General features: G+C 44.5%; 1 protein-coding gene across 1 annotated transcript in view; it reads right to left on the bottom strand.

The window, feature by feature from the left end:
- Window positions 1–13,710, bottom strand: part of LOC108919963 (connector enhancer of kinase suppressor of ras 2-like) — an 80,806-nt gene that overhangs the window by 25,051 nt on the left and 42,045 nt on the right. The window contains exons 9-12 of the mRNA XM_018728394.2: window positions 11,451–11,597; window positions 5,475–5,599; window positions 4,161–4,372; window positions 2,956–3,042 (exon numbers count right to left, since the gene is read on the bottom strand). Coding sequence (XP_018583910.1) covers window positions 2,956–3,042; window positions 4,161–4,372; window positions 5,475–5,599; window positions 11,451–11,597 — 571 coding nt within the window. The remainder of the gene's footprint in view (window positions 1–2,955; window positions 3,043–4,160; window positions 4,373–5,474; window positions 5,600–11,450; window positions 11,598–13,710) is intronic.

Genomic DNA, 13,710 nt, shown 5'->3' with positions numbered 1-13,710 from the left:
ATGTGCTCTAGCAGAGACTTATCTGGACACAATTTCAGTCTGGTTTTGGCTGTATTGCGAGGATCAGCATGTAGACCCAACCAGTACATGGAGTTCATAGTGGTTTGGGTTACTGCCTGGGTATAGCCACAGGGGAGGAGGTGAGTCTTTAGCATCCCTGACATTTCAGTACAGTGCTGTTCACTAATTGTCCCAACAGGTCCCTATTCTAAGTGATAAGTCAATAAAAATGCAGCTGAGCAAGGCTTAGGTGGAGGAATGAAGTATGGGGGAACACTACCCTGGAACACTCTCCATCCCCCCCGATCAGTTCCATTTTTTACTACGCATCACTACAACCAGGAGCTTCAAATCATCTCCTTAATCAAAACAGCAGCCAGTGCATTAGAGTTCCTAATTTTAAAAAAAAAAATAAAAAATTTCCAGAAAGACCATTTATGTTCATTGACATTTGAAATTCGGCATACTTTCCTATAATGTATTTCTAAAAGTAACCCCCCAGAAGATTTTTAGACATCATTTAAGGTGATTTTGCGCTGAACTCGGAATGGGTTTGGAACAAATTGACGTTTTTCTTCATAATAAACAGAATCAGCAATTTCATTATTAATTTCAGTATTCGGTCCATTTCCAAAGGGGGGCACAGTGGTGCAGTGGGTTGGACTGGGTCTGGCTCTCTGGTGGGTCTGGGGTTCGAATCCCGCTTGGGGTGCCTTGTGATGGACTGGCATCCTGTTCTGGGTGTGTCCCCTCTCCCTCCAGCCCCACACCGTGTGTTGCCGGGTCAGGCTCCGGCTCCGGTATGGGACAAGCGGTTCAGACAAAGTGGGTCCCTTTCCAGGAACAAAACAGGATTAGTTAACAGGGGATAGTGTAGTGTAGTGTAGTGGCATCTGGGCTCAACTTTATAAGTCATTCCCAAGTGCAACGCATATATAACATTGACAGGTTCCTTATCTTATGAATGGCTGACATCAATTTTTGAAGATGCAAAAATTTGCCAGTTAATTTACTTATGTCTAATTACACGTTCTTCAAGTGTCTAATTTACCTTTGTAGTGTAGGGAAAAACAACCTGTTTTTTTGCACCCAGCTGACTGATGGAAGCGAAGAGTAACCAGATTAACACACCTCACTTCCACAGTATTTAACTGCTGCTGTTTGGTGTTCCTAAGTGGCAAATAATAAGGTTATGAAGGTGACTCATGTTGCATGTGCTTATTTGACAAATTCAACAAGTGGTATTAATGGAGGAGTTTGAAAAGACAACAGATTTTTCAACTCTAAATGCATATTCATTTCAATGTAGCTCAGATTATAAACTATTGAAATTAAAAGTCAAACTAATTTTTTTAATTGTAGCTTTAGCTAGTATTTTCACAGAACTTAACCCATAAAAAAGTGTTGCATGAATTATTAAGCTTTTACAGATTGTAATTTAAAAATAAAAAAAAAAAAAAGTCTTCTGAGTTACGAACAAAATGAGTTACAAACACACTTCTGCTCACAATTGTGTCCACTAGTGGAGATGCCACTGTTATATATTTACTTGACTTCTGCTAAAACCCCAGACTTGACTAGCCACCACCTTCAGACCTTTTGTTGCTCTCCTCCCACCCGCTGGCCCTCCTGCTGCTGAGAAGCAGAAGAGGAGAAAGCTGATCCACACCTACCCAGGTCAGCAGTAACTCTAACAGCACAAATTGCTTTGGATGCCTAAAACAAAGGCAAGGTAAGAATGGTACAGTAATAGCCCCTCATTCAGACACAGCACCCTGTCAAAACTTACATGCGCCCTAGGGTTTTGTCCCAAACCAACCCACTTTCAAAACAAAGAGATAAAGACCATATATAGATATTTTTTAGAAAATGTTGTGCATTTTGTTTGTTTCTCTGAGGAGAATATCACAAAGTCAAATAGTGGTCAAAGTTTTAAGTCAATGTTTGAAAGGTAATGTCCTCTGGCTTCAATACGGAAGTGGTAATAATAATAAAATATAATAAAAGATTATCTGGAAAAATATGAAAATAGTGTTTTTATGGATGAGAATACAATAATGCAGTGGTGCAAAGGCTGCTCTCAGGGTAAATACAACCAAGCTGTGCTGTACATGCTTACTGGTATTTAGTAATGGCATAATTCTTAGCCGAAATTTCTGTATTCATGCTCGATGGCAGGCCCTGCTTGGCCCCCGTTTGGAGGACAAGCAGTCTGATGGCAAGGAAGGCAGGCTGGGCCCACGCAAGAGTAAGTGGTGGAGCAAGGGCCCCTCAGAAGTGTGCAAGTGTTTGTGTGTCTGTGTGTATGTGTGTGTGTGTATGTGGGTAAGAGTGAGAGATTGTGGGAAGCACCATGTCAGGGCACTGACACAACACAACCTTACTTTCCGTACAGTATTAAATATAGATTCGGCTGCTATTTTTAGGTTCACTTTGCCAGCGCGAGCAATTTAAAAACAGAACTCGATGGAAAACACAAAGCCTTCAGACTGTCTCAGAAGTATTATACTTCAAAGTGCTGTCACAGGAATTATCCCCCTAAATATGAAAGTGCTTTAAAAAAAATTAAATAAATAAAGCTGGCAAATCCGGTTTCAGGTTCTGGATGCACTTCACCATCAATCTCAGCGAGCCACAGATATAGCACATAAATCATCCAATTAGGACACATCCGGCCTTGATAAAGGACAATAGGACAGATGTGTAGAATCTCTGATGCCCAGATGTGCATTTGTGGTAATTAATGAGCCGGTGGGAGGATGGATGGGCAGTGAGATGACCACACTACATCGCTGTAAACTGCACGTGGAGCAAAGCACACTGACAAAAACAGCAGATTAAAGCACTGTGTGTGTGTGTGTGTGTGTGCGCGCGCGTGCGCGCACGCGAATGGGTTAAAGTGAGTGCAGGCCCTCTGCTTTCGGTCCACGGTGCTGCCGCCTCTTGAGGACCCACCTCTGCTGCCCCGCTTGTACATATTGGGCTCCTTTGCCTCACCCATCCAGTTGTACTCCGTTGGCATGGAAACCGGTCTGAGGTCACCTGGAAACGAAGGCCGGGGAGCAAGTCAACCAGGCCGTGCGTGGGGAGAGAGAGAGAGAGAGAGAGAGAGAGAGAGAGAGAGAGAGAGAGAGACAGAGAGAGAGAGAGAGAGACAAGGAGACTGGGACACAGTGTGTGTGAGAGCAAGCAAAGGAGCATGAAGGAGTGTGTGTGCGTGCTGGGACGGGACAGGGTTAGCTGTGTAAGAGAGGGAGGTGGGGGAGGCTACCCAGGTAGATCGGAAAAGCAGCACATGCTCAAAGCAATCGCTGGGCAAAGCCACCCAGCTGCCTCTTCTCCGGCAGGCTGTAAACATGGGAAACAAAACAAAAAATAATATGGAAAATAAAACGCTCCTGCTGCAGCGCGGTCCGCAGGGAAACAGCGCAACTGGACGCTGTCTGGGTCGGGAAGGGGTGGGGTTGGAAGCCACGGTCAACGGGCTGGAGCGTTCCTTTCTCCGTTCTTCCTTCATTTGCAGTGAGGGTGGCACAGTGGCACAGCGGGTAGCACTGGTGGCTCACAGCTCCTGGGCTATGGATTCGGGTGAAGGTTTGATTCCGACTCTGCGCGTGTGGAGTTTGTATGTTCCGCGCCGTCTTCCCACAGTCCAAAGACGCGTGTTTCAGGGGGATCCGTGACTCTAAATTGCCCTTAGTGTGTGTGAGTGTGTGTGTGTGCTACACTGCTGTGCTGTACAAATGGGTGAATGGCATTCGGGAGCGAAGTGTACCGAACACTGGAAGTCACCTTGGGTAAAGGTGTCGGTAAGTGCTAGTTAATTATAACCGCATGTTGCTATGGAGAAAAGCGTCTGCTAAATGAGTGAATGAAAATGATGGAGGATCCGAAGATGACCAATGGGAGGCCAGCCGGCCACATCCAGAACAGCAAAAGCAACTCGCAGCCGCATGGCGAACCCACCCCCTTCGCGCCCGCATGACGCCACATCACCGTAAATGAGATCCGACAAGGCGATCTTCTCTTAGTTTCTGCGCCGCATGCGGACACTGGCGGCGATGAGGAAGGGCAGGGGAAAGGGTGGGGTCAGGAGGGGGTTGGGCGGGTGGACAAGAAGTGGATGTGGCTTATCGAGAAAGAGGTGCGTGGGGTCTCACCGTGCGTAGGGGTTCGGTCCCTGCGACGGACCCCTGAGGAGCGCCCCCTGTCGTACTCAGGCTCCATGGACACCCGCTCGCCCTCCACCAGCGTGAAGTACTTGCCGCTCTCGTGGTCGAGGTAGTAGCTGGGAGACTCGGAACCCTTCATGCTTGACTTGCCCATGACGTACTTGCTGATGTCCTCACAAGGTATTATGCCCATCTCGTCCCTGTCAAGGAGAAGCAGTCGGCAGCAGATAGTCACCCCATTGTGAGTCCCATCTTCAAAACAGTGTGAGCCGGAATTAAGCAAAAATGTTCTGCTTTTTATATATTTAGCAGATGCTTTTCTCCAAAGGAAGTTATACTGTTAAGCTATTAATTATAATTATCTATTTATGCAGCCAAAGCAATTTTTACTGCAGTGATTTATGGCAAGTACTTTTCTCAAGAGTACAGCAGCAGGAGGTGGGATGTGAACCTGGGCCCTTTGAGCGGAAAGCAGCTGCGCTAACCGCTGCGCCACCTGCTGGCCCTTCAGCAAAGCCACCCAAAATATAACTTCAGAGGACGTTTCTAATTTCTTTCTTCATCTTCCCCTTTCACGTTTTATTTTTATTCATCAAAAGACACCCTGCTCGGATGCGTACTTATGCGGCATTTTAGCGAAAGAAAATGAAAGGCAGGAAAACTAAAGCAGACAAGCAAGCAAAATGATGGCAAACAGATGAGCTGGACCGAGCTGGAAATCTCAGCCTGGAAGTATTTATAAATTATTAATCCTCAGAAGGGCGAGATCGCTGCGAACAGCCGCAAGACCTGTACTTGCTGAACCCCCTCATACACAAAACACTCGGATTTCACGAAGCCATGTTTACAGAAACATTGATAAATCGTCTGCAAACACATTATCAGTTAGCAAATTAATAAAACAATAATTAATAATTAATACAACAGCTCATGTTCTAACTAAATATGAAGATCAACTTTATTATTTTCATAGCCTAAAAGATTCAGTTTTCCATAGATACATTGAAAAAAATATATTTGCCTGCACTGTTTATTTGATGCGACATTGGACTCTTATTTACATTTATTGAGCTGACACTTTGCTCCTAAGTAATTTATGCTGTTAAGCTACTTACAATTGTTTACCCAATTACACAGCTGGGTAATTTTTACCACATCAGTTCAGAGAAAGTACCTTGCTCAAGGCCGCTACGGAAGGGGTGACATTTGAACCCAGGTCCTTCGAGCGGAAGGCAACATCTTCAACTACTACGCCACCTGCTACCCTTGTGAAGTTCGTACTCAATCACACAAGCGTTTTACCGTGGTCCGTAGGGCCCGGGAGACAGGATGAAGACATCATGCATATTGGAGTTGTCGGTGTTGCAGGACATCCCCATGGTGCTGGACGGGGTGGTGGAGTTACTGGTGGGACTGGTGGGGATGGGCTGGAGGGAGAAAGAGTAACAGGTTGGTTGAAACGAGACGGACATGACGGATCTCTCGAACTGCCTCCACCCGCACGGTCGAACCGTGGTCTGGCGTGAAGCTCGAGCAGGTCACCCATGCACTACTCTGGCGGTTTTACTCCGGTACACAGAGGGCCTGCACACCTGGCCAGGTCTCCTCAGACAGCTCCGAACATTATCACTTCGCTACAGCATCACTGGCACACAGGGCATCGGTGGGACACACTGAGGAACACGGGCCATCCCAAGCACCGTTTTCCCTTCTGGACTCACAAGCTGAATAACGCACTTCGCACTTACAGTCACATTTGGACGCGAGACGTTAAGGGCGTGATTGAAGTAAACAAAACCAGCGTGGCTACTTATAGCATGACATTTTGGCTCTGATAACCATCAGTTCACAAGAGCTACACGGGAGGTTGACTTCAGCACCGAGGTAGATTAACGGCACAAGTAATGAAAAGCTGTGTATGTTACACACGTTACATATTCAACGTACGGGTACAAAGGTAAAGTATACAACCGAGTGCTGTTAAACTGACTGATGAGCTGTATTTCTCACCTCACACCTCAGCACACCGCACACCATCTCACTTCACTCCACCCTCTCTTGTATTGAAATTTGTTTGCATATTTATTCGCTGACTATTTTATTTATCTACTTCTTCATCCGTTTGGTCACTTTACATAAATACCTACGTACATGTACAGTGTTGCTTGAAAGTATGCGAACCGCTCGTTTCCCTGAGTTTCACCCCAAAATGGTTATTTAATTAGAAGCAGTGATTCTTATCTGACGTGACAGGTATGTAAGGATCAATTCCACATGTTTCTTTAGAGGAAATTATGTGTGTGTGGCAGAAAAACAAAAGGAAGTCCAAGCGCAAAAAATAAGTGAGTTGCATGGTTAAACCAAGTATGTAAGTAGGATCAGGTGTGTAAATCATAATCGTTTCCACATTTTAAAGTTCAAGATTTAACATTTAGATTTGATAAGTTTGTTTTAATATTTTATACAAGAATCAGTATAGGGTTTGAACACTTTCTAGCAGTACTATATGTTGTACATTGTATGCTGCTGCAATCAGACTGAATTTCCCTTAGGGGAAATAAGAAAATTTCATGCATTCATTTATCCGTTCCTCCATTTATACACACATGCCAAAGAGTAACTGTTTTTAATCACAGAGCAGATACCAGTTAAGGAACAGACCAGACAGGAGATCCTGATGCTTTTTAGAATCATTTCTTTGTACCCTAGATGTCAGAATGTAGTGCTGGGTCTGAAACCAGCATCCCACCGCCAAGTCAAAGATGCACATCTCTGACCTCAATCTGGATCAGTCATCTGGACAGAGAGACTGCGCATAATGCGGCGGTCACACACAATTGTCCACTGCCAGAGCACTGCCATGTGGGAATTTCTTTAAAAAGTTTGAGCAGGACTGTTCATCTGCTGTGTTTACGAACAGCGAAACTGTAACGCTGCCATTTACGAGGAAAAAAAAAAAAAAAAAAAAAAAAAAAAAAACATGTGCCGTACGGTTAAGGAAAGCGAGAGAACAAGGAGTCGTGCCACTTGAACAAAGAGTGCAACTGACCTTGAGCACCACCTCCTCAAAAAGCAAAAACAACTGGATGGGATGTATCTGGAGTGGCATCTCCTCCTTAGCAACTAAGACCAGGTCCTTAGCAACCCAGAAATTCTTGACAGAGGTCTCTTGGCAACGGTGAAGGGGTCCACAATGGGGCTCCATGGATACTAGTGGCATTCGGAAAATGCCAGTACCGACAAGCAATTGATATCAAGAGGTCAAAGGTCAAAAGCCAATAATGTTAAAGATAATAAGTCCATCTTCCCTTGTAATAGAACAAGTGGTCATCAATTGCGAGTCAGTGGTCATCTAATGCAAGTAGAGATAAACATGATCCACATTTCCAAAAGTACGAATCATTTATAGTCAATATACAAATATTATAGCTCTATACCACATACATAGTCATGGTTATATATTGCTCGTGCCACAAAAGGCACAACTAACATTCTCTTTTGAAGCTTTTTCATTTGTATGGCCATAAATGTTGCAACCATTCTTCAGAACGCAGCGGAAATGAAGCGCACTCCAAGATGAGCGGTCTGTTTCCATGACAACACCTCTTACTCCCTAATTTCAGAGAAAACATATGAAGCATACTAGCTTTCCCGTGCCGTTAGGTTTGAACGCAACGTGAAGGAGGATGGAGTGAGCAGTCGATGCGGGTTATTTCAACTCGACTGCGGCACAGAATACGTAGAGAAAAAGAAGTTTACGTTTTGCAATAGATCGGTGCATTTAGGACTTTGTGTCAGACATTTTGATATTCATATCAATAATTGATGGAGTGAGAGCACATCCCCATATTTATTTATTCGACTTACACAGAGAAACACCTGCGTCTCAGTGCTGCAAATATGACAGCTCAGGCCACTGGTCAAATTTCCATGAAGATGGTGAGTTGCTCAGCTGGGACCATAAACCCAAATCAAATGGCCAATATCTTTTTCAGAGATATAACTTGAAAAGGGAAAACTTCCAACAAATCGTAGTGTTACATCAAATTTGCTTTTTTTAAAAAAATATTATTATACATCATTTGTTAATGTTTGTCTGTATTTTAGTCGCAAAATCTCGGTATTTTTTGAAAACCCCCTTAACTGTGCAAAGGAGGGATGCGCTGGTTGAAACATCTCGGACCGCATTTAAACACTAAATGAACTGCTGAGGCATCAATGCTCTACAAATAATTACTGATGCAGCGATTCAAAGCCTGCTGATTTTGTGGGAATGCTGTCACACTGCACATGCTCAGATGCTGGGACTGTGGAGAATACTAGTCACAGAAGGAGCTCTTCAACCAATGCCGAATTATAGATGGGACACAAAGAAAACACACATTTCTTCATTAAGGCGGCAACAATCGTTCTCTGTTCCTGTGAATCTGTCCTGAAATAACACAATTTTCCTACAACAAAATCCAAGTAGCAAAAATGCCAGGCCCCGCCCAGCTCTGGCCGCTTTCCATCCATGCTCCATCCCTTTCCACTAAGGTCCACCCACTTCATACCAGTCCTCGGCCACCTGCTATTCCCTTCTTACCGTGCTCTGCCCCAACCCACTGAGCCTCACCCACTTCCCATGTTCTCCACCCCTTTCCACCAAACTCCACCTCCTTCACATCCTGCCCCACCCCCTCTCCATTTCCTGCTTCCTACACATTTTGAGAGTACAAGAGTACCAAGGCTCAGTAGTAAAAATGACAGATCCATCACAGGCGAGTTGTCAGGTTCCAAGTACGGTTCATCTGGGACCGATCTGAAGATGTCACATCTAGTTGTATGAAATTTCATTATTAATGTATGACATTATTAGAAATTATTATTATTGCATATGTATGATTATGTACAGATATTGAAATGGTAGTGGGGGGCTGATATAAATTAATCTAAGTTTGTGTTAGTGTAGTGTTGTGTTACTGTCGATTGGTTTTCCCGTTGCGGATGCTTTGTTTGCACTGGGGGATTCTGGGAGATCTGATGAGAGGTCCCAAACCATAGTGGCGAGTGGGGAGCCTCAGAGTGGCCTGGCAGAACTGAGAAATAGTCAAGACATTTTTTCGCTCTGTCTAATGCATCTTTGTTAAAGAGTGCTTGTTCAGAACTCTGTTCCTTATAGTACTGCTAGTAGTCTACTACAATATGTTCTGTTCATTAAAAAAATAACAGAAATTCAATTTTGAAGTAATAATAGCATATACTTGAAAATGAACTGCAAAAGAAAAAAAACAATGCATGATTTTTCTTCTTTTATTGCAGTCAACTACTATGCAACTCTAGACAGAGATTAAAAAAAAAAAAATTGCATGTTAACTATGAAAAATCAGAGTCCCCAGGCAAAAACCATCTCAGCTGACAGCACTTTGAACCATGGGAAGGTTATGGCTGACAGTACCCATGCCACCTCCCAGCGGTGTTGGCATCCCCAACACACACACCACCTACCACTCTTCACTGCCTTAACCTGAGCAGTCACTGCCCTCTTACACACACACACACACACACACACACACACACACTTTCTCTCTCTCTCTCTCTCATACAAAGACAAGCATTCGGAGCAGATGGCAGCTGCCTCCTTATTTGTCTGTACGACTGTACCCTTCACTTTTGTTTAGGAAGAATGCAAAATACTCTATCATTAATATTTAAAACACACCTGGGGAGCCAGCAAACGGTTCACAATGCGGGGAGCGACACTGTCCCTGGCATGCGTGTCTGACAGCGCTCAAGGATTACGGTCGTCTCGGCTAACGGAGCCGTCTCTAATTTTTCCACTTTGTTTCGCTCTTTAGTCAGTTCTCCCTCTGGCACCTGAGTACGTCTCTGAGCAGATGGCCAAATCCTCGCTGCTTTGCGGCAGTACATCAGCCCAGTAGCCACTTCGCAAGCATCACACACATCAGGAGGTGTTACAGACCACACCCGATCATACAAAATTTAACAAAATGTATGATTGTACCGGGACCTCAACAAACATTGAAACCTACCTCAGTCTCAGTGTTTTCAAAACACTGGCAATGGATCATACGCACGAATGACAATTTCCACATTTTGCTTAGATATAGACATGGCTGCTGCGCACACCAAAGTACAGAGCGAGAATAACAAATGGAAACATTGCGTTCCCTACAGTTGAAGGACAAACATGATTTTTTTTTTTTTTTTTTTTTCCTCTCCCTCTCAGTATGTCAGATTTTGTAGGAGAGAGAGTTCTTGGCCACAGCATCGGAAGCACAGAGCATCACATTGAATGGGAAGAGGATTTGATATCGCCCAGGAAGATGCCGCTCTCTTCCCAGCAGTGAGTGTTCTCGTAATGCGTAGGGTATGTAAGCAACCCCGACATCTCCCAGGAACAAACCGGCACAAAAAGTACCAGATCCCTGTAAAATCGCACGTACTTTCATTGACAGCAGGCAGACACAGCTGAACAAGTCATTTTGCTTGTGTTTGTTTGTATCACTTTCTGTTTTTGGGGCACCACATGCAACAATCCATGTAGCTACAATACATAAAAAAAAATAAATAAATAAATAAAAAATACTCTGCAAGGCTTTTTATTTTAGAATTTTAATTATCAATTGAGGTACAGTAAAATTTAAAATGGCAAAAAAATGTCTTCAGAAATTCCAATTCAGTCCCTATTATTGATTGAGTCATCTCAAACATATCATGTCCCTCCTCTTGTTACTGATTGCCAACGCACACAAATACAGACAGGAGCTGTAAACACTGTGGAAGTTACCGGAATTAATCTGCTCCCACACTCCTGTTTCGTTTAGGTGCATTTTACTGACTTCTACTGGCCGGACACATAACTGCAGGTGACAGTCAGTCCTCTACAGAGAAATTTAAAAAAATAGATGTGAAGAAAATGCTTTCAAAAATAAATAAACTGGAAAATAATCGTATCCTCAAAAAAATTGCTCTTTGACCATTCATAAGATGAGGAGCCAGTGTATTGATTTTACATAAATTTATTTTCCAGTAGCACTCTTCACAACAGCTTGCCTCAGAACATTTAACATTAGTTGCAAAAAGTGTAAACGGACATGCAACGAAAGGCCTTAATGATAAAGAGTACAGGGGTACAGTTGTTAATGTCAAATGATGAAAGCAAACAAGTAGGTCTGTTTGATAGGGCATTGACCATGACTGCCACTGACGGTGGCTCTGTCCATTCCATTCGTCCACAGATGATGGATCTTCTGTGAGAGAACAGGACAGCGTTACCTGGAGAGCAAGGGGTTTCCAGCGTGCGTTCTTCAACAGGGCTGGGCCGGAAGTGAGGGTGTTCTGTGGCCTCTTCTTCAGGGTGAGGATGACACCGTCAGGGTCCTCCCGCAGAGCGTTGACCAGATTCTTCAGCTGCCAGCCCACCTAGGGAGGCAAAGACACAAAACCACAACCGCACTGTAGACTCACACCTGCGCCTATTGTGGCGGGTCATCATGCCCCCCGCTGACAATGGAGGACTCTGTCCCTGGACAGGGTACCCACCCCAAGGCTTCCAGCAGGAACATGACATGTAAAAATTCACCTTTTTATTCAGCTGCAACCTTGAACTGTCTCTGGGTAAGACAGCAGTGATTAATTTTCATTATAGGACACTGTCCCCTTAACTTGAAGGGCTAACGCATTCAAACACATTTGAGGAAAATTTTTTCCCACTTGCAAAAAAAAAAAAAAAATCAAATGCAGGACACACAAATTTACCCACCACAGATGATGCAAGGAACAAACAACCGTCAGATTCAGCCACACCAGAAATTTCGTCAAAGTTCATGTGCAATTCACACTGGGACAAAATTTTCTCAAAACAAAAGTTTCCACGATGTCTTTTGACTGTACGCAAATAAGACGGGATTTTCCACCAGCGCACATAATTCAGATTTACACTCAGCATCTAAACCCAACAACAACTGAAGAGATCCAAAGCCCTGCTGGGTGGCTCTGGAAGACCTCCCTTAGGAAAACCAGTAATAGTGTTTTTCATAACAACAGTAGTGTCTTCAAGTGACTCGATTTGGGAAAAGGAAGCAACACTTTCGGGATTTTATGAGGCAGACTTTAAGTGTTTTTGCAACTGCAAAAGACAACCGTTTCGGTGAGGCACTACAACTACCAAGAGGTCCTTGCTCAACCAGGCCCGATACGTGGCACCCGAGTACGACTTTGCTACCACGCCTTTGTTGAGGTGCCGGTGCCAGGAGAAAGCAGACAGCTGTAGTATTGCCAGCCGTGCGACGCGCAGACACAAAGGCTTGCCGGCGTCCCGACTCCCCCGAAACGTCTGCTCCTCCCCAGCTGAATCGGACCAATCGCAGGGCTCCGGGAAGACGGCCCACGCAGCCACGTGAGAGCGCGCTCCTCCCCACAGACCCCGGGCGATGCTGAGACCGGGGAGCCGAAGAACACTTTCAAATATTCTTCCGTCTGAAGTGCTAAACATGACCGCCCCTTCCCCCCCCCCAAAATATATCCCCACAGGTCCTGATTATTTTCTCAGATGTGATTAATTATGCATGTTAACACAGTTCCCTTTTCGGGGTTGTATAATGTATGAATTCAGTTTTTTCTTTATATGCAGAATGATTAAAAGTCACTGTAATTACACCCTTCGCCTGTTTCTCTGAGGGTCCACAGAGACAGTGAAATGTTGTGTGTGTGTGTGTGTGTGTGTGTGTGTGGTTATTGAAGGGGGAAGGTTTGGGATCACAGTTCCAGAAGGAGATGGGAGAGACTGCACACCAAGCGCCACTGCATCCCCGATAGGCCATACATGGTTGGGTCCACAGACTGCAGCAGTCCACACGGCCATCTCAGCAAACGTGACTGAATCTCCCCATGCAACCGAACAGCAGCAGTGAGCATCTGTCTCCACTTAGTCCTCGTAGGACGAAACACAGAAGTATTGCCACGTCAGAGCATGTCCATACTTGAGTGGGATGCTGTCTCTCTGCTCAAATCAGGACATACTGACTATTTTTGAGTATTCTGTGTACCAAGTCCCCCCACACACACACACACACACACACACACACACACACACGGCTTTTCTCCTGTGCCTGCTCACACTTCCTCTCACAAATTGACTGTTCAAGCTTCGAGATGTGATTGCAGTACTGGTGCCCAAACCCAATTTGGAAAAGCCTTAGACTGCCTCTCTTGTCATGTGACCATAGCAAATTATCATGGACTGAATTAGAATACAACAATAAAAAGACACAGACTGCAGTCTGGTGGATTAGGTCCCCAGCATGTACATTGTCAGTGAGCCTGTGTGCACATTCATTTATGTCTGCATGTTTTGACCCAACTTGAAGGATTTATTTCCCACTAGCAGCTGTCCATGTGAGGATGTCCTCCTCCAAACCCCAGGGACACAACGGAAACCCTTCTGTTTATCAACATTCAAAAATCAGGTACAGGTCAGAGGACTCAGCCACATCTTAACAGATTCCACCCCACCTTTTGCCCTTTCACACTTTGA

The sequence above is a fragment of the Scleropages formosus genome, chromosome 14 (assembly GCF_900964775.1).
Source record: "Scleropages formosus chromosome 14, fSclFor1.1, whole genome shotgun sequence".
NCBI classification, from domain to species: Eukaryota; Metazoa; Chordata; class Actinopteri; order Osteoglossiformes; family Osteoglossidae; genus Scleropages; species Scleropages formosus.
Note: the sequence above shows the minus strand (reverse complement) of the source record. Positions and strands in the feature narration are given on the sequence as shown.